The sequence below is a fragment of the Lemur catta genome, chromosome 11, assembly GCF_020740605.2.
Source record: "Lemur catta isolate mLemCat1 chromosome 11, mLemCat1.pri, whole genome shotgun sequence".
Classification (NCBI taxonomy): domain Eukaryota; kingdom Metazoa; phylum Chordata; class Mammalia; order Primates; family Lemuridae; genus Lemur; species Lemur catta.
The window spans coordinates 15,701,998-15,729,962 of NC_059138.1; the positions used below are offsets into that span (position 1 = coordinate 15,701,998).

Sequence of the window (27,965 nt, forward strand, 5' to 3'; positions counted from 1 at the left end):
GAGAAGGTCCCCAGTCGTCACAGGTGTCCCTGAAGTATCTATCATCTGTGTGTTCTACATCTTTCAGTTCACATATGTCCCCACTGAGAAGGCCCTTGTCCCTTCAGGGCCATCAGCCACCCTGACTGCCTCTCTGTCAGGCTTGAGGACCCAGGAATCATTCAGGTGCTTCAGTGTCCTGTAGGGGCACTGTCTGTGGCCCTGGCTACCTGGACCCATCATACAGATGTCCCCTTTCGGGGGTCTTACTGTCCCCTCTGGTCTATCATGCAAGATGTGGGGTACAACCACGTCTTGAGTACACACTAACACCCTGCTGTCTCCCTTTTCCCTCTCTCACTGTTCACCTCCTCCCCCACCTCCCAACCAACACCTGCAGGAGAAAGCCCTCTCTCGGTAAATACTGCTGTTTTCCAAGGTGTCCAACACTAGCACCAGGTATTTTGCCTTCACCCTGTCACACTCCTCCGCTGAGGCCCTGAGCCCAGGCCTCACTTTCTTCCAAGAGAAGGGAAGGGAGGAAAGAGGAAAATACTTGAAAGAAAATTAGTTATAAGTTCCAAAACGTTATTTTTCCACAGTCTTCTTCTTAATAAGTCTTGTGTCCCTGCAGAGAAGGGAGAAACAGGGCTCTGCCCAAACTGAGTCTCCCTGGTCAGTGGCTGTCCCACTCACACTGCCTGGCTCTGCAGTGAGACTTTCCTGGGACCTCTTGGGACAGCAAGAGGAGCCTGGACACTGGGCAGAATTCTGTCCTCCTTCCCCAGCTGGCTGCCTGCCCCTCCTCTCCTCCCTTGCTCCCTCTATCCTTACTGTGGGTTCACATTCCTCCCGAGTCAGTCTCTGCACTGGCCTGGCCCCGCCCCCTGGCCATTTGCTGGGTACTGGGGACCCTTGGTTTCATCCACTCAGCTAGAGGTGCCCCCACCTGATGGCCTGTGACAACTGCTGTCTCCAGGCAGAGGGGCGGTTCTTTTAGAAATTCCCAGTCTGGCACGGAGGGCTTAAAAATCATCCTCCATGCCTTCTCTTTCTAGATATTTTCCTGGGAATCAGGAACTAATCTGGTCCACAGCCTCTAACAGTCTGCATCCTGTGACAGCCCTGGATCTGCTGGAGGCATTTACAGTGTTCCGTGGGACCCTGTCCCGGGCAGCCCGGGGAGCGCACCCTGAACCCCGGAGTCCCAGAGGCACACCATTCTACCTCCCCACTGCAAGCAGTCCCTGTTGCAGACGTACTCTGCCTGAGGGGTCTCAGCCAAGTGGGTGAGTCCCCATAGGAAGGGGTAGGACTCTCAGTCTGCAAAACCAGGGGTGCAAGAAATTAACCCTTAGTGCTATCAAACTGGATAAATTCAGGGTTCCTGCCTGCTTCCCTTGGAGGTGTGTCCTCTGGGACAGGTGGGGAGGAAAGAGGGAAATACCTGCACAGAAAACATGTATTCATAGTTTAAAATTAGTGTCTACCAACCACCCTAAGCTCCTGTTTCTTGGGAAGCAGCTGATAATCTCCTTCTAGGTTTGCACTTAGTAGGGGAGAGAGAGGCGGAAACTGCCTCTTCAGTACCCAGTGATGAATACAAAGCAGGTACACGCCATTGTTGCACTTTGTACTGACCACATGATGGTTCCCTTACTCCGACAGCATGGAATTTCCACGGGGAAACAAATATGCTGACTCCTCCACCCAGGATACTCCCTGTCTTTGTAGCTGTGGGGAGTGACCACTTCCTTCCGCATCTGCCTCCCACCCCTCCTCCTTTCCTGGGGAGAACTGCCCCTCCCGCATCCTATGTGCTCCCTGGAGAGCTGCCCTCACAGGAACCCACTGCCACCCCCAATCCCCGGTGGCTGCCTCCCTGGGTGGACACATAGCCCAGGCTGGGCCAATCAGATCCTGTCTCCTTGGAATTTGACTTTGAGTGACGGCACAAGGAAGAGTAGACGGGTGGAGCCAAGTCACCCAAAACTAATACCCTAAAAGGGAAAGTCCATGTATTCCTTCCCCTATGAGCTTTAAAGCTGCCATTTCCATCCTTCCCAATGTCTGGTTGTTCAACTCATTCTGTTTTGAGTAGGAAGCCAGTATCTCCAGAGAGTATAGGAATTCAGCCACCCTGAGTAATCAACCTGTTCCATGGCTACTTGGCAGGCTAAAACTAGCCCCTGACAGATCCAAGCAGCCTATAGATGAACTCAAGTGAACTTTCCTCATTACCATGCTAAAGCCCCACCCTGGGAGGAGCTATAGCCTCATTACCATAACATGAGACCCGTGTGCCAGATGACGAACTAACCATCCATGCATAAGGGAGACTATGCCCCCACCTGATGACACATCTTTTTCTTTCTCTACTGCCCCATAAACACCCGTGCCACTTTCCCTGGGAGACACTGCTTTGGAGAAGTTTGCCAGTGCTATCCTCACTTGCTGCAAGTGATCAGAACTCCTACTGCTTAAGACCTGCGTTTTGGTGGAGAGTCATTTGTTACCAGGTGAACAAGCCCTGATCTTTTGGGTAACCCTATGAGCTCCCAGTGTTTTCCAAATACATGCCCAATTTTTGCTTAAGCTGGTCAGAGTTAGTTTCTGTGGTCTGTAACTAGGAACCCTTGCTCGTATCCTCTGGTTTACACCTATTGGGTGCCCTCTTGGTTTCCAGTTTCTCTGACGGCCAAGTAGCAGCAGAGTGAGTCATGAATTGCCAAGAAATCCTCTAGGATACTGTCCTATGGGCATGTGGGAAACAAGCTGACACAGGCAGGCTGCAGGCTGGTGCTCAGGCCTGGAGGGCGGACAATTAAAGGGGTACACCCTGGGGTACCTTCAGGGTGATGGAGTCTGTTAGTCCAGGGCCTCTCAGGCCTGACATGTCTCTGCGTGCAAATCCATTCTGACTTTCCCAGTCTCTGCTCTGACCAGCTCACCCTCTACTCAGAGCCTCGGTGAACCGGCATGGGGACCCCAAGTACACTGTACAGGAAGAGCTAGAATCCTGAAGACACTAAAGCTGGCTGCAAGACCTGCTTCTACTGAGAAGGAACAGCTTGGAGTAGTAGTGAAATTTTGGCAACCTGTTTTCCAACTTTGGAATCTGCGTGATTATATTACAGTAGTGATTTTCAACCCCAGAAACTCCTTAAAATAATCTGGGATTTAGAAAGAAAGCTGCTGCTATTCTGTATGGAGCCAGTGAAGTCAGAACTTCTGGCGGGTAAAGCAGTATGCAGCCAGGACTGAGAACCGCTACGTTAGAGCTTCCCACCAATTGAACACGTAGGAGCCCTGATCCCACAGCACTTGCAGGAAGAGGCATGGGCTCTGTGTCCTGGCCCCCGGGATAAATTTGCTGGCCCTCATCTCTGAACTTCTCTTTTGAATCTTCTTGCTCTTGCTTGGGATCCTCTGCCGCTGTCCTGAACCTTTGCTTCTGATTCCTGCCTTTTCTAGATGAAGCTTTGCTAACATGGTTTGGGTGACGGCACTCCGGAAGCTGGTTTCAGACCTTGGTTCCACACTTGGCAGCCCCCAGGGTCAGCTTCATTCCTTCCAGGTGTCTGTGCCAGGCTCCTAGGACCCCACATGGATATTATTCCCTGGACCCTGCTTGTCCACCAGAAGAATTTGGAAACTTGAGACATGTCCAAGCTGAAGGGTTACTAGAAGCGGTTAGTTACATAAGAGCAGAAGTGGAAGATTATAAACAGCAAAGTGCCTATTGTGACATTTCCTGCTAAGCAACCCTAGAGTAGTGTGTGCGTTCTGCAAGACTGAACTCAAACGAAAGTTTGTAGTATGTTTAGTCCTGGAAGAGAAAAGCAAAGCTGGTGTCAATTAAAGAGGCTGTGGATTGAGACAGCTGGGTTTGAATCTCAGCGCCCGCATTTGCTATGACCCTTGGGTGTAACGCATCAACACCTGAACTTCCTAATCTGTAAGCTAAGGATGCCGATGCTAGGTTTATCGCGAGATGAAACGAGATAATACACATAAAAGCAGAGCACGGAGTACGTAGGTATTCAGTAAGGGTCAACTAGTTACTGGCTTTTGACTCTCCTGAACTTGGCTTCTCTGCCACAGCCCAAGCCGGGTCTGTCTTCTCCCCCTTCAGACGCCTCATTGTCATGTTTGTGGGGCTTCCTTTCGGACCACCTCCCACTGACTTTCCTGTGGGTCCCACGGTGTCTCCTGAGCCCCGAGAGCCAGTGCCACCGGGTCCACAGCTCTGTGCGCCGGAGCTGGCACTTCGCTTACTTTGGACGTCATGGAGGGGGTTTCTCAAGAGTTTTTGAGTGCCCTGTGCAGAATAACAGCAAAACTACACCTTCCTGGACTTCTCCCTTTAAAACCTGGGTTATTAGATGTTTCTGAGTCTTAAGGAGACAAGCACAGAGGGTTGGAAGCATTTATTCTGAGGCTCTCGCCTGAGCCCACGAGGCCTCTGCCCCACCCCTGAGCCTTAGCAGCCGCTCCCAGGGCCCCGGGCGCTACCCTGTCCCTCCCTAACCCTGTCACTCATGCAGCCCAGGGGCCAGGCTGGTCAGGCGGTTTTGCAACGATTTCCATTCGCGCTCAACCGGTCACCAGGAATCAGCTTAGAAAACTGAAATTCCTTTATGTTCAGCCCAGAGCCTCACCCTCACCCCCCTCATTTTCTGTTCCCTGGAACCCGGTTTCCTTTCCAGAAAGTGCTCTTATGCCACACCCGGCCAGGCTGTACTCTGATTTGTTCCCTTGGTGCCACGGGGGATCAGTAACTTCTCTGCGATTACCAAAACCTACGGACTCACGACACCTTTGCCACTACTGGACGCGCGCTGGTGCCCCGCGGGGCAGGGCTGGCGCGGGGGTCCGTTGCAGACCCGCGGGACGCGGGACCCGGAGGCCCCGCCCCCTTCCCCGCCGCCGCCCCGGCAGTCCCCGCCCCCCCGCGGGGCCTTTTGCACCAAGTCAGATGATGAGAAGTTAGTCTTCCTCTCCGGGAGCTGCTTCGCTTCTTTTTTGGTGTTCCCTGTCCTGCTTCCCCAAGGAAGCCAGAAGGACCCCAGAGTCCATGAACTCTGCGCACCCCGGCCCCTCGGTGAGTGCCGCTGGGAGACAGAGGGAGAGAAAGCGGGGCAGGGAGCAGAGGGGGGTCTGGGGGGTCCCAGCGTGGAGGCCCGTTGCCCTGATTGCTCGTTAGCGCCGAGGCGGCCCGCAGGCTTTAGATCAGCACTGAGGTTCTCACACAGGGGAGGCAGCCCCCTCCCCACCTCCAAGCTTAGCTCCCCCAGTGCCTGTCCCCTCTGGTCACCAACACAACAGACAGTGTGCCCTGAGCACTCAACTGAGGATGAGCGGAACGGGGAAGAGTTGGAAGGCTGGATGTTCTGACAGTTCGGGTGGGGTGACGAACCTGTTTGCTTCATCTTGACTCAGCTGCTGAATCAAGAAGGCAAATATTTGTTTTCCGGTTTCCCAGCATTGAGATTTCTCTTGCCAAAAGCCCTTTCTGAACGGAAGCAAAGGGAGAGAGAGAGAGAAGTAACTTTGGCTACACAGCCACCATGCCCTGGGAACTTCGTGAACTTTATTTGTTCCTCACAAGCCAATGAAACAGGCACTTCTGTTCCCATTTTCCAGATGAGGAACCTGAGGCCCAGAGAAGTAAAGTCACAGTAACCCACCCAGAGGTCTCTCTAGCTAGGCCTTCAGCCCTGGCCCCAGCACCCCGTCCAGCCTATTCCGGCCACATAAAAATGACAGGGTGGACTGAGTGGCATCCCCTATTCTTGCCACTGCCCACTGCAGGGGTACAGGGCCCCTCGCACTTGGGCCCAGCGCAGGTGTCTGGGGACAGAGGCTGCCCACGGCCCGACTGGGCTCTCCGGTAGTTCCCTGGCCCCGGCTGCTGGCCCCAGCCCAGGCTGCTCCTGCGCAGCCTGCGGGCACAGTCCCCTCTCTCTTCTGAGAGAGCCTGGGAGGCACCAGGGGAGAACTCACCTCACCTCATCGCAGAATTCTTTCTGCCAATCCATGTCGCAGCACCAGAAAAACAACAACAACAGCAACAAACAAACAAATGAATTCTTTCTGCCACCACCTCTAGGAAGCCAAAAAAAAAAAAAAAAGAAAAAAATTCTTGGGAAATAAGTTGAGACTCTATTCTCTGAAGGCTGTGGTGTCCCCCACGGGTTTGGTGTCCCTGAGGCACCGTGGGGAGTGGGGGTCTGGGCATCTCCACCTCCTTCGCAGGGGCTGTTCTCCCTGCCAGTTTTCTCACGGCCTCAGCTCAGCACCTGGATTAAAAAGCCACCGTTCTGAGTGTTTCTGGTGTTGCTCTGCTAGAAACTCTTAGGGACACAAATGTGGGGAAGACGGCTTCCCAACCCTGAAGGCTTATGGACCGTCCAGGCAGAAGTGGGGGGCACAAAAAACATTTCTGATATGAGGGAGAAAATGGCAAGTGACATACCAGAGAGACCGAGTGTGGTGGGGCACCGGAGAGAAAGGTCACCTGGCACTGGGGAGTCTGGAAAGGGGACGGGGTAGGGGGAGGCATTTGAGCTCCTCCCTGGAGGGAGTGTATGTGAGAAGCAGGAGGTGGAGACGGGGGGGACTCAGGGTGAGCAAAGGCACTGAGGCAGGATCACTGAGGCCACATCGGGAGAAACCGGGATGATCCCAGTGGTGAGAGCCCGGTGAATAGGAACGTTAGAAAATGACCTAGGCCAGGTGGCGCCTTGGGGCCTGGAAGCAATGGAAGGCCGTGTGGGGTCCAGATGGTGCCAGGGGCAAGGGGCTCACCTCCCCCATCCCTCCCGGGATCCCCAGCCTTGTCCCTGCTGCTCTCCCTGAGCAGCTTCTCTGCTCCTGCAGCTGGGGAGCTGTCACTGTATGCCCAGGGCCATACTTGCAGGCGACTTCCCTCAACACCACAAGAGGAAGGTTCCACCCTCCCTGGTACTATGTGACCTTGGATAAACCCTGTGACCTCACTAAGCCTCAGTCTCCTCATCTGCCAATGGGAGGCAATGAGACAGTGGTGAGACTCAAACAAGCAGATGCACTGGAAGTTCTTTGTAAACTGTAAAGTGCTATAAAATGCCAATGCCTCTTTTGATCAAGTCTTACTGTGAAATTACAATCCCCATATTGAGTTGATAGACCTACCTCCAAACAGAAAAGAGGATTGGGGCACATCTCCTACCATCTCATTGTCAGGATGTGCTGCACGAAGAATTCATCCTTCCTTCAAAGAGGGGCTCTCAAGCTGTCTTCTACTGCCGTATGAGTCCCATGCACAGACTTCTCCCAGCAAGAGGTTCTCCTGGGATAAAAAATGCTCCCCACGTTCTGATATGCCCTGAGATGGGGCATCTCCCACATCCACCTGAGAAACGCTGCTCTAAAATATCTCTGGGCTGCCCTTGTTCCTATGTATGTCTTTAAGACCCTAACGATTCAGCGCTGGCGCAAGGGGCTCTTAGCATGCTGGGTCCCTGCTGTTCTATTTCCACGTCCCACCTCTTTGCACAGATGAATTGAGGATGTTTACAACAAAAGACATATTCATAAACAATTGGGTGAACACAATAGAAATAGAAAACCAAGCACACAGAAAGGAGAAGAAAATGAGTGTGTTTGGATAAGGGCTCGTGTCATTGAAGTCAAAGTGTCATCTCAGGCTCTGTGCTTTCTGCCAGCTCTTGGGAGTCACACACTCTTATCACAAGGGAAGGACCAGCTGTTCTCAGGGAAGAAAAGGTTTTTCCCAGCTCTATGTTCTAAATTTCTTTTCATCATGCGAGGCTTCATGCAGGATCAATTTCCCAGATGACTGTTTTAAAGCAGATACGGAAGGTTATGGGTTGGTCCATGTTGATATAAACACAGAACTTAGACTATTCGAAGGTCATCGACTGGGAACAGTCTTTGACATTGGCTTCTGCTCTACCAGGGAATAAGGCAAGTAGGTCCAACAGTGAGAACCATTTCTCTAGTCGGGGTGTTTCCTGAGCCTCCACCTTCCCTTCCTGTCCCTTCCCGAGACCCCTGGAAGAGGGTGTGGGGTGTGCTTGCTGGCAGAACACATGCAGCTGTAGCAGCCACAGGCCTGTGAGCTCATTCACACCCACACACATCCAGATGTGGCACACACAGCACACGAGCAAGCTTGCGAGTGTCCTTACGACTGTCCCAGATTCTAGACGGGGAGACTGAGGGTGGGAGAGGTGACATGAGGTGCCTATGGTTGCTGAGCTGGCGAGTAACAGAATTGCATTTGTTCAACTTCTCTTCTGCTGCTCTTCTCTGAGTTGCCCATCCAGGATCAGTCAGTCTCTGTCACACACATTGTCTCTCTTCTCTTTATTCAGCCTGTTTCTTTCTCTGCTGCTCCTTATAGATTCCTCATTCACAGAAACTCACGGGTAGTGCTAGGAGCCAGAGCGCCCTCCAGCAGCCTCCAGTCTACCTTCGCCAGGCTTTGATCTCCTTGGGAAAAGCATGCTTCTTCCATGTGCAGCCCAAGGACTAAGCAGCATCAATGCATCCTTTTTCCACCAGAAGTCTAGAATAGGATAGGCATGGTGTTTCAAAAGAATTCTAACCAGTTACAGTTAGGGATTTATAAAAAAAAAAAAATCAATTAGAAAAATTCTCTGTAGTCATTAGTTTGTACATTCATTCATTTATTCCATCAGTTCTATGAGCACTAACTACATGCTAGGGAGATAGAATTTATGGGACTTTATGGCCTTTTGGATGAGGAAACATAGGATGATGGTATGGGTATTTTGGGCCATGGGAGACCTGCTCAGGGTTTTGTCGGTGCCTCTGTGGAGGGGAAGACTCATCCAATCTGAGGCCCCCATCTCCTCCCCGACAATGCTGCTTCTCTGCCAAGGCTTTGGGCAAGGCACCCACTCCCTTCGTGTGGCCCTAGACTTCGCCTGGAGGCCCTGCTGCAGATCATAACAGAGGAAATCACTAGTCTTTTGAGTCTGGACCTAAAATTCCCAGCTGGCCAACATTTATCCCAACCTCCTGTCTCCTGCCTCTGGAAGGCTGTTCATCTGTCCAGTTGAAATTAGGAAATCCACTTGATTCCTCTTGAAATGCCCAGCGGTGTCCTTCTGTTCCCAGCAGAGGGCTGATGGTCAAGACATGAAGAAGGAAGGGCAGCCTGGGAGTTCCAGCAGCAGCCTGGCCTATGGCGTCTTGGACGTCCCTCCGTGGTATCTCTGCATCTTCTTGGGGATCCAGGTAATGACTCCCAGAGAGCACGGGGTCCAAAGAGGCTCTGCCTCAAAGCCACATCAACACACACCAGGTCAGATTAGTCAACATCAACAACTTCAGTTGCTGCAGTTGTCTTCCGTGTGGCTGCCCCTCCATGGGAACTCAAAGCTCCTCCAGTTTCTCCCCAGGGGCTAGGGATAGGGGCAGAGAATTAGAGGAGGGGTTTTCCCTCACGCTGAGCTGATTAGTCAAATCAAGGACACTGACTGAGCCATTGTTCTCCCAGGTGGGGTCACTGGTCTGGTTAAAGGTCCAGTTCACTTGGGTGAGGCCAGAAAGGTACTGGCCACCTCTGTTTCCTTAGGGCAAACCCTGCCAGCTCTATAGCTGCTCTTCCTGATTCAGCTTCCACCGAAATGCCTGGCATTCTGTACAATCAAGAGATTTATTTGATAATGAGTGGGAGTCAGCCCTGTGTGGTATGTTTGGTTATCTAAACTTAACATATCATGCTGGGCGTGATATGAGATGGAAAGTAAAACACTCGGTGGATTCTTGGCCTGAAGAATATTGTGGCCTATATGGAACTAGCTGGTGGCAGGTAGAGGAAGCATTTATAAGAGACTATGAAGAAAGGACTGTTGGAACAATGGCAAAGTTCGTCAAAGTGCCCCTACGATACACAGGCGTTTCTTCTCTGAAAACTCTCCTGTATCGTCTTCCCCAAGGGGGCAGCCAACCCCTAGGTGACCTTAGTTTGTCTGTTGAACCTGCTAGGTTAACCAAAGAACAAAACATGAGGGACTTTCTCTCTTAGTGAGAGTTCAAGGTCTCCCCTGCCCCCTACACACATCCCAGTCCCCCCTGCCCCTCTGCCAAAGAGCAGAGCTGATCACATGGGCAGATTATTCTGGGACGTTCACTGAGGGGATTAACCGTGACTGGTTGAATGGTCCCTTTGAGACACTACTCCCCGTGGTAACAGGAGCTGCTACTGCCCCCTTAAAGAAGACCTGGCCATTTCTCTCTCTTGCTTTTCTGCAACTTTCACTCATAGCTGGAGAGATGTGGGGCTCTCCCTCCCCAGGTGACTGGCCCAGGTGTCTTCTGGGGGCCCAGGCCTGTGGGCAAGATGCTCTCTTGCTCTGGCATGGGGACGGGGTGTGGTCCTCTGTCCTACTGGGATATGCATTTTGAGACTCAGCTTTGCCTGGGTGTGGGCGGGGCTTGGAAGAGCAAGCCTGTGCTGTGCATGGATATTTTTCTTAAGTTTAATTTTCTTAAGAAAAATCAACCTTTCCAGTGGTTTAATTTTGCTCACACTGAGATTTGGGATCAAAGTCCCAGCTAGATAAGGGCATAATTTGCCTTGCTTTGCCTTCTTTGTGTGTAGATCTCACTCGGTGTTCTGGGCAGGAGGGGTGTTTGGGACAAGGCAGGATCAGGTATTCGGGGTCTTGTGGCCTAATTCCATCATAATGGCACCTAATGGCAATTCTTCTCTGAGCCACCCCTTATGGCCAGCGAGCTTTTCGTTTTCTTTCTTCTTTCCTCCCCTTCCTCCTAGGCTCCCTTCCTACACCCCCCAACAAATTCTTTCATTTTATTTATTGTCTTTGTGGACTGAGCAGCTAACTTTTGTAAAACAAGGCAAAGTAAGCCTGCCTGTCCCCGCTTGATTTATGCCATATTCTTACAGGATCAAGGGGACAAACTGTACCGTAAACCTGCAACGGCATTTGCTGCTCCTGATGCTGGCAATCAGAGTGATTCTATGAGCACCAGAAACTCGAGGCCCTGTGGAAATGCTGGCAGAGGGGTGACCTAAGGTGTCAGAGAGCAGGTTGGATTGGAGCAAAGGAGAGAAGCAGGCGGCTTCACGTGTCTTTGTTTTCAGAATGTTTGGCTCAGTGGCCAGCTCTGTGTGAGGACTGAAGCCACATACTGGCCAGTGGGTGTAGCTCAAACAAAACTGGCCACAGCCCATGGATGTCCTGCAGACCCGGCCAGCCTTTCAGCTCTGGGGCTGGAGCGTGTGACATGGTGGCCCATTCCTGTATTGATTACTTGTTCCCCATATCTGTTGATGGATTGATTGATCGATCAATGCATCTGTGATCTATATCTAATTTATCCCCTTTGTAGACAAGGCTGCCTGCCGGGGATTTAGCCCTGCCCAGAACTCGGGGTCTAATTCTTTCCTGTCCAGGGGAACTCAAACAGCCTTTGGCCGATTGCTCCAAGCTGGTGCCCAGGCCTTCCTTTTCAGCGATCTGCTCTCAGAGTGTGCCTCGTCTGATGACGAGCCTCCTGCCTTGTTCCTGTTCTTAAAGGCCCACTTTGGTTCCTGTTATACCTTCCTGTGCTTGTGTCCCTGCCCTGGTTTCTTCCCCAGGATATCAGTTCCCGGTGCCAGGGCCCTCCCTCGAGACCAGGCTCTCTGTCTGGGTCCCTGCTCCTCACTGCCAGGCCTTCCCGGTCCCCCTGCCTGCCTGGGTCTCTGCCTGTCTCTCACGGTCAGGTGTCTCCAAGGGCAGAGGCCTCTCTTGCCTCTGCCAGTGGGAACTGCCCCCTGCTAAGGTTGGGTGCACTCTTGGTTGTCCAGCCAGTGTCCCATCCCCACCCACTCTTGCTCTCTGCCCACAGCACTTCCTCACCGCCCTGGGGGGAATCGTGGCAGTGCCGCTGATCCTGGCCAACCACCTGTGCCTGCAGCACGACCCCCTGACCCAGAGCTACCTCATCAGCACCATCTTCTTTGTCTCTGGCATCTGCACTCTCCTGCAAGTGCTTTTAGGGGTCAGGTAGGTAAAACTTTTCCCCGTGGGTTCTGACTGTCACCTGCCAGGGTGTCAGCAAGGGTTGCTTGGCTGGTAGCTGGAGAGATGGTTAGGAAGCTGGGGTGTCATAATCGGGGGAGCACAGGGACAGGAGTCAGAGCCTGGGTTCCCATTCCAGCTCCATTACTTATTATCTACGTTAGCTAGGATTCTTGATGGAAAGTAATGCACATCCAGATTAGCTTAAGCAAAAATTTATTCTTTATTAACTTATAAGATCAAATCCAAAGAGAGGCAGGGGTGTGTCCATGCCTCAGGAGCATGATGAACCAGGGCTCCAGCGCTGCCGGGACTATCTCTAGCTCTGGTCTCCACTCAGGCCTGCTCCTGATATTCGCAAGACCCTCAGTGAGAGTACAAATAGAGACCCACCTGCTCCACGTCTAAACTCGGAAAGTGATAAACCAAGCTGACAAACTCTGCCATGAAACGTCCTCATCATCCTACCCAGAAGGGCGGGTGTGAATTTAGAATTCTCTGACCCCCTGGAGTTCTGCTTTGGAATGTGGCACCCTGGGGAGGGCCAGCCCCAGCCTGTGGCCTCCTCCCTTTGCTCCCCACTTTAAGCTTTGCTCCCAATCACAAATGGTCTCACGTGCATGGATGTGGACACCTCATCCTGCACATCCAAGTTCCATTTCCCGCCCCCTGTGACAGTGTACTCCCCACACAGCTGCCCCACATGCTGGCCCGTTGCCATCTTTCAGGCCTGGGGTGTGCACACACCTGCACTGTTGTCCGCCCTCAGCAGAGTGGACCTGCAGAAGATGCCCAAGCAGGCTCTGGAAGAAACTCAGGGCCATTTGGGCAGAGAATTTTAAAGACTCAAAGGGGAAGGGGACATAGACTTCAGGTGAACACATCCACTTGGTCCTGCAGACCCCTCCCAAGGAGCCAGAGTGGACCCCCTAAGGCATAGGGCTAAGCATAGGGGGCTCTCTTCTCCTGCTTGGGGGGTGGGGCTGTCTCTTCTTTACTCGGCCAGTGTAGACAGGCTTCCTGCAGGTGTGTATTAGTCAGCATTCTCCAGAGAAGCAGAACCAATAGGATATCTAGAAACATAAATGTAAGAGGAGATTTATGATAGAATGGTTATGGAGGCCATGATCTGCTGTCTGCATGTTGGAGAATCAGGAGAGCTGGTGGTGTAATTCAGACTGCGTCCAAAGGCCTGGATATAAGGTGGGGTGGGGGCTGGGTGGCCAATGGTGTAAGTCCCCGTTGAGTCCAAGGCCTGAGAATCAGGAGCACCAACGTCTGAGGGCAGAAGAAGATGGACATCCCAGCTCAAGGAGAGAGAAAGAGAGAGAGAGAAAGAGAGAATGAGAGAATTTGCTCTTCCTGTGTCTTTTTGTTCTATTTGAGTCCTTAATGGATTGGATAATGCCCACCTCATTAGTGACGGTGATCTTCTTTACTCAGTCTACTGATTCAAATCCAGAGACCCTCATATATACACTACGTAATGTTTTACCAGCTATCTGGGCATCCCTTAGCCCAGTCACATTGACACATAAAATCAACCGTTGCAATGTGACTGCAGGCAGGGCGAACACTTCCCAGGCAAAAGCAAATGAGTGCTGTTCTGGCTAGGCACTCATTGTAAAATTCCAGAGAAGAGCTCTGATTGGCCCAGCTCAAGCTAAATGTCCAGCCCTGGACCTGCCAAGGCAACAAATATGGCAACTCCCATTTAGGAAAGTTCCCTAATGAAACAGGGAAGATGAGTTCTGTTCTGGGTAGAAAAGACAACAGACATTCACTGAACCAGATATGTGGTTTGGGACCTATAAAATAAAGCTAATGAGTCTATGTGCCCCTGATCCCTTACAGTGTCACTGAGATAATAAATGGGTGTAATCACTGGGATCACTTTTTTTTTTTAAACTATCAAGTCCTTTGCATTCATATGTGGGCTGCTAAAATTATCCTGAGTAAAATGGAGTCCTGATACTCTGGCCTGGGCACAGTTTTGAAGCCTGGGGAATGTGTCTTTGGCATCCTTCCCTTCCTCATTTCCATACAAACTCTCTTTTCTCATTCTCCCCCACCCTTCTCCTTGTCCCATGTCAATGCCCTAGAACCCCACACGGTGGCTTCTTTGGGTTACCCTTTCTCAGGAAATTTCTCTCTGTGGGCTTCTGGACCTTTCCTATTCACCTCCCTGACTGCAAACCTGGTAGTGCAGTGCCTCTTTCCAATGTGATTTTAAGAAGTCCAAAGCCTTATGTATCATTCGTCCCCCCTCTCTGGAAGCTGGAAGGATTTGTTTTATTACTCCAATATTGTGAATTTTCAATTATGTCTCGTGGCCTGAGTTTATTTTCATCATTGTACTTTGTACTCAATAAGCCCTTTCAATATGCAAATGCTTGTCCTTCAGTTTCTTTGAGTTTCTTTCTGAAACTCTTATTATTCACACGTTGGACTCCCTGAACTAGTCCTCTAATTTTCTTATCCTTTCTTTCCTATTTACATCTCTTTGTGTTCTTGCTCTTTTAGGGAAATGAAACTACATCAGTTTTATCTTCTAACTCTTCTACTGAGTTTATTTCTGCTACAATGCTTTAAGAGCTCTTTTTATTTTCTGAATATTCCTTTTTATGCATCTTATTCTTGTTTTCTGAATGCAAAATCTTTGTATCTTCTCTTATCTTTCAAAGATATAAGTGAGAGTGATTTTTTTTAAAGTTATTACCTCCTTGCAGGAGAGAGTGGGAGCCTAAAAGTTTGACTGGAAGTTCTGAGCCTGAGAGTGAGTCTTGCTCACCTTGGGCTTCATGGTAGCCTGATATGCAGCAATGCCCCACAGCCCCACTCCAGAAGTCACAATTCACATTGTCATCTTCAAATGGTACCATGGTCTAGCTCGGGAGGCCCACATTTCAGCATCTTTATGCTTTTCCTCTCATGCTACTGCATTTTCAGAAAAGGATCTTCCAGTCTATTGCCTGGAAGGTAAAGGCCTGGGTGAAGTATTCTGGAAGATGAATGGGCTGGAGATTTTAGTGTTTGGCATGAAAATGTTAAACGAATTACCCCAGCATTCAGTATGGTGTCCCCTCTTCCAACTGCCTGATTTCTTGCAGCCCAGATACCCTGTGTTTTGCCTTTTCCAGAGAACAAACTCCTTACCAAGATGGGGGAAGCACCTGGCTGGTGCTTAAAAAGGACTTCAAACCTGTTTTAGCTCCACATCTCTCCCTACATTGAGAACCAGTTCCTGAGACTGTGCATTTTTCAGAATATTGCCTTTTAGCTCTTGTTATTAGTGGATTCTGCTTCTCCAGGGCTGTTGAATCAGTTACCACTCTCCATCTGCTTTTCAACTTCCAAAATTTTGTTGCAATTATCTCCTGCTTCATTCTCTTTATCCTTGTGATTTATGCTTCTAAAATATACTTCACTGTCAATTTAGTGGAGTTTTAAGAGGGCACAAGTGTACAACCTGACATTTTTATCCAGAAATCAATGTTTTTCTTATTTTACAAGGAAATCAATGCCTATGAAGAATATTAAAACTTTGTCTTTGTTAATTGCTATAAACATTTTTAATGTGTCTTTAATTTTGAGTAAGATATTTTTGCCATACCAAAGGTTTTATATTTCTATGGTAAAATTGATCACTTTTGGCCTTTCAAACTTAGTCTATTTTTAGGCTTAGAAATTCTTTCTATATCTAATAGATAAGATAAATATTACCTTATTAAAAAGTACTATGTTACTTAGATTTTTTAATTTAACTATTGAGTTCACCTGGAATTTATTTAGGTGTATGTTGTGAAGTGAGGTTTTCAATTTATTTATATTTCTCTCCAAAAGGCAATTTCCTCAACATCATCTGTTGAATATATGCCCATTTCTCATTGAGAATCATGCTCCTCCCCATCGCCCACCCCCGTCTGTGGAAAAATTATCTTCCATGAAACCGGTCCCTGGTGCCAAAAAGGTTGGAGACCGCTGTTGTAGAGAATTCTTTCCCTAAGTCTTCACAGCAGGGGAAGCTGTGGGAAACACTTCTTGTTGCAGGATTTTGTACAGACCTGAGGTTGGCTGACCTCTTGTTCCAGCTGCTGTTTTCTCAGTCCATGCTAAAAAGTCCTTGAGTTTGTAGTTCTTATTCTTTTTTTTTATATTTGTCTAAAAATGTTTTTATTTATTTTTTTATAATTTTTTTTAATTTCAGCATATTATGGGAGTACAAAACTTTAAGTTACATATATTGCCCTTTCCCCCTCCCCCCCAATCAGAGCTTCAAGCGTGTCCATCCCCTAGACAGTGCGCATTGCACTCATTATGTATGTATACACCCATCCCCTCCCCCCCCACATCTGCCCGACACCCGATTAATGTTATTCCTAAATGTGCTCTTAAGTGATGATCAGTGAAACCAGTTTGATGGTGAGTACATGTGGTGCTTATTTTTCCACTTTTGGGATATTTCACTTAGTAGAATGGGTTCCAGCTCTATCCAGGAAAATACAAGAGGTGCTATATCACCATCATTTCTTATAGCTGAGTAGTACTCCATGGTATACATATACCACATTTTATTAATCCACTCATCTGTTGATGGGCATTTGTGTTGTTTCCACATCTTTGCAATTGTGAATTGTGTTGCTATAAACATTTGGGTGCAGAAGTCTTTATTATAGAATGTCTTTTGTTCTTTTGGGTAGATGCCCAATAGTGGGATTGCTGGATCAAATGGTAGGTCTACTTGGATCTGTTTAAGGTATCTCCATATTGTTTTCCACAGAGGTTGCACTAGTTTGCAGCCCCATCAGCAGTGCATGAGTGTTCCTGTCTCTCCACATCCATGCCACCATTTATTGTTATGGGACTTTTTGATAAAGGCCATTCTCACTGGAGTTAAGTAATACCTCGTTGTGGTTTTGATTTGCATTTCCCTGATGATTAGAGATGTTGAGCATTTTTTCTTACTTTTGTTGGCCATTCTTCTGTCTTCTTTTGAAAAATTTCTATTCATGTCCTTTGCCCACTTTTTGATAGGGTTGTTTGATTTTTTTCTTGCTGATTTTCGTGAGTTCTAAATAGATTCTAGTTATCAGTCCTTTATTGGATGTGTGGCATGCGAAAATTTTTTCCCAAATTTTTTCTGTAGGTTGTCTGTTTGCTCTCGTGACAGTGTCTTTGGCTGTGCAGAAGCTTTTTAATTTAATCAGGTCCCATTTATTTATTTTTGTTGTTGCTGTGATTGCCTTTGAGGTCTTCTTCATAAATTCTTTGCCTAAGCCAATGTCTATAAGAGTTTTTCCCACATTTTCTTCTAGAATTCTAATAGTTTCACACCTTAAATTTAAGTCTTTATTATCCACTGTGATTTGATTTTTGTGAGAGGTGAAAGGTGTGGGTCCTGTTTCAGTCTTCCACATGTGGCTATCCAGTTTTCCCAGCACCATTTATTGAATAAGGATTCTTTTCCCCGGTATATGTTTTTGTCTGCTTTGTCAAAGATTAGATGGCTATATGAGGATGTAGTTCTTCTTTGGACAGTGTGGTTTTGTAAAGACCACTCATTTCCTTCTTCATGAATAGTTTCTCTCCACCCATTTATACTTTCTGTAACGTGACTAAAAATTTCACAATTTTGGGATTCCCTGTAGGTTCCCCTTTCCTTCTTGTCTTATGAGCCAAGACTGTTGTCTGGGAAAGAATGTTGACTGTTGTGGACCCTGGACAGCCTGCGTCAGCACCATCTGGAGTGCTTGTTAAACATGTTCTTTTCTGGGCCCTCGCAGACCTACTCAAACATCAGAACCTCTCAGAGTTCTGGAAATGTTAACAGAATCCCCAGTGATTCTCACGCACATGAATGTTAGGGACTCAAGAGAGACTAGGATAGGCAGGGAAGGCAGGTGAGTCAGACTGTGGCCTCCTGCTTCTCGTGGCAGCATAGCCATGGACTTGGGGAGATAATTGATGAGGTCACCTGCCCAGTTCTGGTTTGGGGGGAAAGCATGTGGCAGGCAGTCAAGAATATACTCCTCAGTCATCCTCATCAATGATGTAATTAGCAGCAATTATGCCCGAACCCTGGGTTTTGCTTTGGAGTGCGGCAGCACATTTGTGCATTCCCCAGGGGTTCTAATGAAATTTAAAGGAGGCATATCTGCCATGTTTAATCGCTCTCCAGGTTACCCTAAGAGCACCCTCACTCTCCCCTGTCATTGATCAGGCCTTGCTCACCTCTTTGAGACATGCATATCCAACCAGGGAAGTCCAGAAGGTTTCACTTCGTGTCTTCTCAGAGGCTGTCCAGATCCAAGTAGGCTTACTTGCATTAGATTTCCTCATCCCTTATCTCTCTAGAGTGGGGAGAAACAAGGGGAAACTGTTGGTGACAAAGTGGTGAAGAGGAAAACCCCAGGTCGACTCCATGATTCACTGTAAGTGAGGTGGGGCTGTGTCCCGAACACTGGGGCCTCACTTCTATCTCCCTGGGCCCAGCCTGGGACCCCATCTGTTCCTCCTTCCTGTGTGGTAATAACAGTAAGGGGGATGCATGTATGGGCACTGCATGGCCTGCAAGACATGTAATTCTCATAACACCATTTGAGACAAGTATGATAATTAGGCTTATTGTACTAAAGAGAAAACTCAGGCATAGGGAGATTCAGTAACTCACCTGTTTTCCATTAAATCTTGTTTGCTAAATATCTTAGTCTGTTCAGGCTGTCATAACAAAATACAACAGGTGGCTTAAACAGAAATTTATTACTCCTAGTTCTGGAGGCTGGAAGCCCAAATCAGAGTGCCAGCATTGTTGGGGGCTGCGCTGAGGGCTCTCTTCTGGTTTGCAGACAGCCGCCTTCTTGCTGTGTCCTCACATGGCAGGGTTAGGGAGAGGGAGTGAGAGTCTCTTCTTATAAGGGCTCCAGTCCCATTATGGGGGCCTCACCCTTATGACCTCATCTAAACCTACTCACCTCCCAAAAGCCCCATCTCCAAATACCATCGTTTTGGGGGTTAGGGCTTCAACACATGAATTATGTGTGTGTGTGTTTGGAGGGGTATACAAACATTTGGTCCATAGAACTAAGTGACTGTTACTTCTCACAGAGGTAAGCGGTTTTGGCGTGTTGGTAAATGGAGGCAGTGTAGCAGATATTTCATTCTGGGAGCAACTCCATAGCAAAGACAGGGTACCTGTCTTTTAAGAGGAAGATTTCTTATAGGTCAGGGAATCCCTAGATCTTCAGTAATTGGAAGCCTGAATGTAGTCAATCGTCTATGGGGACAGCTTCTACCCTCGATGAATCCTGAAATCGGAGGTCCTAGGAGCCTTTACTCTAATGCCTCAAGATTGCCTGCTACGAGTGGGCAGTGGGAGTCATTCGTGGTTCTTGCCCTCGAAGAGATGAGAGTTTCAAAAGTAGAATCAGATATATGAATAAATGATTACAAAACAGTGTAAAGTGATGTGGTAGCAAGAGAAAGGGGTAGTTGACTTTGCCTAGGAAATCAGAGAGGCCATGACACTTGAAAAATGCTAGAGAACCAGTTGGAGGTGGGGGCCGGGGTGGGAAAAAGCCATTGAAGACAGAGGCACACTCATATTCACTGAGCACCTACTATGTTTCTGGCATGATGGATACCGTGGTGAGTAAAGTCAGACATGGCCCCTTTGACATCTCAGGTCAAACATCCCGTCCTCTTCCCCATCATCCTAAGCTAAGACAGTCCTCTCTGTGACATGCTTGCAAAGCACCACCTAACTTCCTTTCACAGCACTTAATCAGAGTTTGCAGTGACACATTTGTCCTACTTCTCTAGAGAGGAAGCTTCTGTCTGTGGTGATTGTATCTTTGCCCTTCCCTCATGTCTGAAATGTAGGGTGCACCTCCCAGATGGTGGGGGCGGGCTGACGTGCATGAGAGAAAGGGTGGGGCTCTTGCCCAGTTGCCCCCAGCTCACCAAATCCACGTCTCTCCTTTTCTCTTGCAAAGGAGTACATAAGAGCTCAGAGAGAAGGGTGGAAATGTAACTTCTCAGTACTTCCAGAAAGTTAGATGTTCTCATTGTATGGGCCAAAATAGATCACAAAATATCCCATCTTATTATTAGCATAAATTTTTTAAATAGTTTGTTCTTAGAGCAAACACACTGTTGCAAGTTGGCCCGTGACTCAGAGTTTCTGATCTGCCACTTCCTGCTGAACCCCACCTGACACTTCCCCGGTGTCAGTCCCTCAAACACAAAGAATGAGGTATTGCCCCACCCACCATGAAGGGATCTTGAGATAATGATAGGAAAGCACCATACAGCTTTATACCATATGAACTTACCCCCAAGGACGCGTTTCTGTGGCTTTGCCAGGCCAAAAACATAGTCTTCTCAGACTTAAGATACATTCCTGAGGCTCTAGGTCTTGACATTTTGCCTCTTCTAAGAGACCATGCAAGGCATTATTGTAAAGGAAAACGGTGTTTTCTCTTCTTCAGGCATGAGCATAAAGATGGATGGTACAGGGTAGAGGGAAGAGCAGGGTGGATGGGGAGAGTCTGCCCATGTTTTCCATGGGATGCTGTAGAGGTGACAGTGGAGATTTGCACCCAGATCCCAGTGCATCTGCCCCCAGACCAGCCCTTCTGTGGTGGTTACACCAGGGTGGATGTAACAAGACGGGGTAGGGAGTGGATGGAAGGAACAGATGGAAAATGAAATTGGGGGAACTGAGCGTAGAGTGGTAGGTCCTTGCTGTATCATAACATATTTGTGAGCCCCTTAAATCCTATTTGGAACAAGATGAGGTATGAATAAATAGCTAATGTCCCAGCAGTTGTGGGACATTACCAAAGCACTTCTTCCAAATCAAATCTAACAAAGCAAAAACAAAATGAAGAGCAGGAGAGAGAGAGAGAGAGAGAGAGCGAGCACGAGCACGCTGAAACAGACCCAACAATACTAGAAAGATAATCTTCAAAAATGTTTAGTAGATCAAATAAAAGCAACTCCATCCCAATTCACACCTGTTGTGACACCACATGAAGAGAGCCAGGCATCAAACGTTAACCCTTACACATTAGCATTAGCCCTTACGGCAGATGGATACTGTCTACTTGAAGGGCTAGGACAGACGACAGCAGGACGGCTAGGAGGAGGACAGCTGAGGCTGTGAAACGCTGAAGGGCAGAGTGGCTGCCACAGACCAAGCGGTGCTGATGCGGAGACGCAGCCTTAGACCGTGCCAACCACACAAAAGGAAACCGGGGACATGAAAACAAAGCTTGGAGAACCGACCTGCAAGAGATGGGAAATGCCAAACAACAGTAAAAAAGGTCCATGTTGTAATAGCAGTTACTTAGATAGAACATTCAAGAAAATGTCCTGTGTGACCTACCTTCTCAGGAAGTACCCACATATCCCAGGGAATAATAAAATAATGAAAATTATTGCTATTTACTGAGCTCTTATATGCCCTAGACGTGGGATTAAGTATTTACATATATTTAATCTTTATAGCAACTTTCTGGGGGAGCACTAGGATCTTTATTTTATCAAAGCGGACACTGAGGCTTGTGGCAGCTGGGCAACATGCCTGGGTCACACAGGTGCTAAGAGGTGGATACAGATCTACATCATGCTCTTCCTCAGCATCACAGGGCAGTGAGAAACTCACATATGAGTGAGGAGACCCCAGCGTGCATCGTGATTCTGCCACCAGGGAATGCTATGACCTTGGGCCCCACGTCCCTTATCTAGAAAATGATAAGGCCAGGCTAGGTAAGTTTCAAAAGGCTGTTCCAGGCCAAAAATGCTGTGAGTTTTTCTAATCAACAGTTAAGAGACATTTAAGTCAGACAGCACACAGAGAATAATAGTGAATCATACCCATGGGCAAATTTTAAAAATAGGGGTTGCCATCGTGGTAGCAGATGAAATCAATTATGAAATAAAAAAGAGCACTGAGATATGATCAAGGTCACCACAGAAGGTAAGAGCTATAGAAGAAAGGAAGCCTGGTAATGAAACTGAGCACACATATCCCCAACTTGTGACAGAAAAGTGCATAAAAGAAAAACTAGCAGAAATGTAAGATATAAAAATCTATCTATGTATCTATCAAGAATTGCAGTTAAAGACTATGTCAAGACTTTGAAAATATGACTGGTTAAGAAACAAAAGGGTACGGATAAGATGTTATGGGAAAGAAATGGGAATGCCTAACAAAATGGGGTGGAGAGGGGGGAGGAATGAATGGAAAATGAAATTGGAAGGTCTGAGTACAGAATAATGAAGGAAGAATTTATTGATACAATGTGTCATCCTAAAGATAGGATATGGTAATACATTGAAGCAAATAAATGGAAAGAAACCCATCTTGGTCTTGAACATAAAAGATATTTAGCAATTACAAAAAGGCAGAAAGCCCATATATCACATTATCCCAACCACATATAATAATCTTCAAAGAAAATAACATAAATGAGTTGGAAAAATGCTCAACTATTTGAAATTTTTGGAATATTCCCTTACATAATTACTGGGTTGGGAATGAATTGCTGCATACAATAACAGAAAATATTTTTTTGAAATGAAAATAAAGCTCACTATCCTAAGTAAAGAATTGTTGTAAATCAATTTGCCAGTATCCGAATTCTGTGTGATGAGTAGATAGTTTATAGACAAGGAAAAACAGACATAAAATTGCATGAATTAATGCACATCATTCATGGCCTAATGAAATGCAAATTAACGCTTGTTAAGGTTTCATTACATGCCTATAAAACTAGAAAAAAAGTCAAAATGATAAAACCCAACATTGGCAGGTTTTCAGTGGCACCAGGTTCAGCGCTGGAGTGTTAGAAATGAAAAATAATGAATCCCTGCCCTTGTGGAGCCCAGTATAAAGAGATGGCTAAGACGACGGGGGCACACTGACAGGGTGGATGGTTTGCCTTTGATCCCAAGTCCTTTCGGGCCAGTGGCAGGCCAGTGCTAGAGCACGTCGTGGGTAACTGCATCCTTTCTCCTCCTGCCAGGCTGCCCATTCTCCAGGGAGCGACATTTGCTTTTTTGACACCCACTCTGGCCATGCTCTCCCTTCCTGACTGGAAGTGCCCTGAGTGGACACTCGATGCCAGCCAGGTGAACACCAGCTCCCCAGAATTCACTGAGGAATGGCAGAAGAGGATCCGAGAGGTAACAGGCTAGGGAGTGGGTGGGAGGAGGGGAGGAGTACACAACGGGGACTCCTGGCTGGATTCATTTGTTCAACATTCATTATCCAACTCCCTGCCAGGCAAGATCCTGGGCTTTAAGATACTGCTGTAGACCAGACAGACAAGGATGCTGCCCACATGGAGCTATTGCCCTAATATGTGCATATGTTAGGGTAGAGTGGGAGGGAGAGAAAGAAATAACCTCAACAAATAAATGGAAAAGGCAAATGTCAGGGAGTTGTAAGTGTAATGAAGAAAATAAATCAGGGTGATGAGCAAGAGAGGGAGTGGGCTGCCGGGGTGGAAAGGAAGGAGAGAGAAATGGGTGTTCTTAGAAACACACTTGCATATTTCAAGGAGGAAGAACTCAAGCATTTCTCCAGCCAGTCCCAGGAGGCAGAGAGGGCAGGGGGTATTACTCCTGTTTTATATTAATTCATCAAACATCATTAGTTGAACACCTGGCAAGTGCCAAGCATCAATCGTGCTAAATGTTGGAACTATAAAGAGGAGAGAAACACATCATGGTGTTGGTGATGGTGATGATGATGATGATGATGATGAAGATGATGGTGATGATGGTAGTAGGAACAGATCATGGTTACTGAGCACTTAGGGTTTTCCAGGCACTCTGCTGCAGGTTTTGCATAGATACACAAGCACCATATTGACAAATGTCCATCGCAGGCTCAGGTTAATGGGAAAACCAACATGCAGGACCAGAGCTCCTCACCATTCTGTTGGAGGGTGCTGCCTGCTTAGTTGTCCACTTTGGACCATTGTGCCCCTGTGCTCATCTACCATGAAGCCTGACACTTGCTGAAATCAATTGTATCATTAGGGAGAGGAGCCAGTGGCCTTGAAGCAGGCTGTGAACTTTGGCAGTGTTCCAGGTTGCCTTTTCTAGATGGTAGGGAAGGAAGTCAGTGCACTCAGGATTCTTGGCAGAGAGATCAGCCACACCCTCAGGGCCAGCAGACTCAATAGCTTCCTGACTCCAACATCCTCACCCGAAGTGGGTGGGTGGAGGGGTGGCTCGTGGGTGGGGTGCAGTTGTAGGCAATATTATATGGGAGAGTGAGGGTCACTTGAGATCTTTAGGGAGCCCAACCATCTACTTCCCAAATCAACCTGAAACACCTAGGCCTGTAGCATCCGTGTGTGGGCTGGCCCAGAGCTATGCCAGGGACCACCTGCTCTGGAGCAAAGGTAGCATGACACAGCACAACGTGGTGATGGGGCTCCAGCACACTGTAGCTGGCTCAGGCAAGAATACAGCCCTCATTTATTACCTTCCAACCAACTCCCCCAAGATCACTGGAACTGGACGAAGGACATACCTGAATTGAGGGCTATGGACCTAGAGCAGGGTGGGCTCCCTAGATACCTCTGGGAGTCAAACTCACAAGCCTTAGACCAGCCAGGGCCCATCTTGCAACCCACCCTGATCCATGTTCAGCGTCCTCATAGCCTCATTGCTGCAACAATTGTTACTCCCTGTATGTGAAATACAAAGAGGAAGATGGAAGATGGAGGAAACAATAATGAGAATCCTATTCCTACTTATATTTGACCAGTGAGAAGGAACAGAATCTACAAAATGTCTCAGTGTGTAATAGTACTACTCTACGCTTGATAATATTAATATTGCTCTAGTTTTATTTTTCGCCCTTGCTTTCAAAGTTTGAACTGGTACGTTTTAAAAGGAATTTTTAAGTTTAACAAGCATACAGAAATGAACACTGTAAATTTCCACAAGCTGAACTTAGCCATGTAACCCGGCTCAAGAAACAGGACATTACCAAGACCCCAGACGCCCCCTCGTGCCTCCTTCCATTCACCTCACCCACATGACTAACCACTATCCTGACTTCTAACACCACGGATTAGTTTTGCCTATTCATGAACTTTGCATATGGAACCACGCAGTACATGCTCAATTGTGTCTGACTTCTTTCAAGCAACATTACATTTGCAAGATTCTTCCATATTGTTATGTGTAGTTGTAGATTATTCATTCTCTTTGCTGAATAATATTCCATTATATAAACATGCAGCAATTTATTTATCTATCCTGTGTTATCCGAATTATGATTTTAAGGTGGTATTCCGTTATTTGCTGTTGTAAATAATGCTGCTATGAGCATTTGTGTACTTGTTTTGAGGTGAACATACCTATGTACTTCCATTGACTGTACACCTAGTAGTGGAATTGCTGGGTCACAGGGCGTGCATGTGTCCGCCTTTGGTAAGCACTGCCAAATACGTTGCCCAAGTGGAGTTTCCAATTTATACTCCCACCAGCAGTGTAGGTGAGCTCCAGTTATTTTACATTCTCACCAACATTTTATAGGTTTTTCATTTTAGCCATCCTTGTAGTAAACTTGTATCCTTTTTATGATGCTACTGAGTGACTTAGAGATAACTATAATTGTTCCTCCCTCAGCTGTAGTTCTACTTGACCTCCTTGGGTCATTTTTCCCTGTGCTTACCATATTAACTGGTGACTGAAGTTCAATATCCTGATACAGACTTTGTTAGATATCATCATTTCCACGATTTTCATTTCATTGAGTATCATGTAAATGATCTGAACTCATAATTAGACCATGAACCATCACAGTCTCACATAGAAGTTCAAGCAACAGACTCTGTCCTGAAGTGCCAGCAGCACGTTAGGAATTGGCTGCATTCACAGTGCTCTTTCTCTCTCTCCTCATTCAATGCAGCCAAGTATACTCTGGCTCCAGTTTTATTAAGACAACAACGTTAGATGTGTTCCAGTTTGGTAGAATCAACTCCGATGCCAGCACCTTTCACCCCAGACTGAAGATACATCTAGAAATATTGCTAAGAAATAATTTTATTACCAACTTATTTTAAATTTAAAGGGCAAAAGTAGCATCACTTGGTACAGGAATTGGTCTGCTGGCTCCAGCTCTTTCTGCTGCTGTCTTTCTTTTTCCCACTGGGAGCCCTTGGCCCATTCCCTTGCTCCTATCAGAGGAGGGATTTTTGAGTCCTTCTCTGCTGTCCTTCAAATAGTGGGCAACAAAAGCAACACTGTGAAACCTCTTCATGTGTCCTTTCCCAAGGTACTTTCAAATGACTTAATACGTGTATTGTAACTGGGTCCTTTCTGCCGGGTAGGATGTATCTTGAAAATACGGGACTTTCCAATCAGCCCATAAATACCATCTGAGTTCCAACAAGTGAAATTAAATGAATTTATATCATTCCTATCTTAGGGAAGGCAATCAAATCTCTAGTCCTGGAAAAATAGGGTTTCCTTACCTCCTTATTTCTCAACCTGTCCCTTGGATAATGCTTGCTCTTGTGCCCTCCTACCCTAGAAGGCCAGCCCTTTATGTTTTTGTCACCAGCATTTTGTTGCTTTAAGCACACATTCCAATTTTTTAAAAATTTTGCTGTTTTGGGGAAATGATATGAAATGTGAAAATATCACTCGATATCATACTTGTTGGGCCACTCTTGGCTGGATCGTGCCGTGAGCAGTGATCCACGAGGTGCTGACATGGAAGTTGCTATTCGTGTTGGAGGACAGTCTGGGTTGCCAGTCTTTTTACAGTAGTCTGGGCCGGATCTTCAGTTGCAGAATAGGAAAAGCTCAAACCAGAAACTCTGTCAATACCAGTTTAAAAAAATCTTTAAATTTCCCTCGCTCTGTGATGTGTCCAGTATAGGCAGCCTGCCAGCTCTGTGCTGGCCTGTATCCCCTCAAAGTATATTCTCCCACCAAAGGCACATGAGCCCGCTGCTGCTGGCACTCTGGACCATCCTGGGCAACACAAGTGGCTTCAGATGGAGATGGGGATTATGCTGTTTGTGAGATGGCTTGTGGCCCAAGGTGTCATCCTGTGGACTGTAGTGACTACATTCAAAGTCATACTTCCCTCCTTCTTTTCAAGACTAAGGAACATCAACATGAACAACCAATATCTGAGATTTGACTATAAAGTCCTATCCCACAAAAGGGGGAAAATTTAAATAGAGCTTTCTGTGATTCACTTGCCAGATTAAACAGTTAGTCCATTGGCTATGGCCCAAGAATCTCTATAATTCTATAGGGGATAATGGCGGGCAGTATTCACACATGCAAAGTCACCACATCACACGTAACTTGGTCCACTGGCCTGACTTACACTTACCATCCTTCTTCCATTGGGATCCTTCTGTTGGCTGGCAGAATGTCACACGTTTCCAGGCCCAGCTTTCTCAGTTGCTTGAGTAGCACCTTTAGTAAGATGCCAACTAGTGCTTCCGAATTCAAAGATTCACACCATGGGACCCAAGTCCCTCGCTGGCGTTAGATTGTCCTGTAAGGTTTTGTCTGCTCTAAAGGACAGGGACTACCACTTGCCCATGGATCCTACAAACCCCTCCCGTGTAGTTGTCTTTTCTTTTCCTGAATATAACTATTTCCCTTTCATCAGCAAATATTGTTGATCAGGCCATTTCTCATTTGAATGTTTTTCTGACGTCACTCAAGACATAATTGGGATCTCTGATCCTAGAGTTATTGGGAGCCAGTCAGTAGTGGTCTAATCCCAAACAATGCCCAGTAGTGGATTTCTTAGTAATGTTCTTTCAAAGGGAGAGTGATCGAGCAGCCACCTCAGGCCACACCTGCACCCAAAGCCCTGTGGCAGTGCTGAGCACCTGGCTTCTGCAGGGCCAGTCTTCACTCAGCGTA

The 27,965-nt window shown here is 47.4% G+C and overlaps 1 protein-coding gene across 3 annotated transcripts in view; it reads left to right on the forward strand.

Annotated features, from left to right (window-relative positions):
• Positions 1 to 4,916: 4,916 nt before the first annotated feature.
• The window catches only part of LOC123647181 (solute carrier family 23 member 1-like), a 42,346-nt gene continuing 19,297 nt past the window's right edge, over positions 4,917 to 27,965 (forward strand). Inside the window, exons 1-4 of one of the 3 annotated variants that reach the window (XM_045564457.1) lie at positions 4,917 to 5,083; positions 9,130 to 9,249; positions 11,872 to 12,029; positions 23,072 to 23,231. In XM_045564457.1, coding sequence (XP_045420413.1) covers positions 5,057 to 5,083; positions 9,130 to 9,249; positions 11,872 to 12,029; positions 23,072 to 23,231 — 465 coding nt within the window. In that variant the 5' untranslated portion in view covers positions 4,917 to 5,056. The remainder of the gene's footprint in view (positions 5,084 to 9,129; positions 9,250 to 11,871; positions 12,030 to 23,071; positions 23,232 to 27,965) is intronic. The other 2 variants (XM_045564458.1, XM_045564459.1) reach the window with 2 other exon arrangements.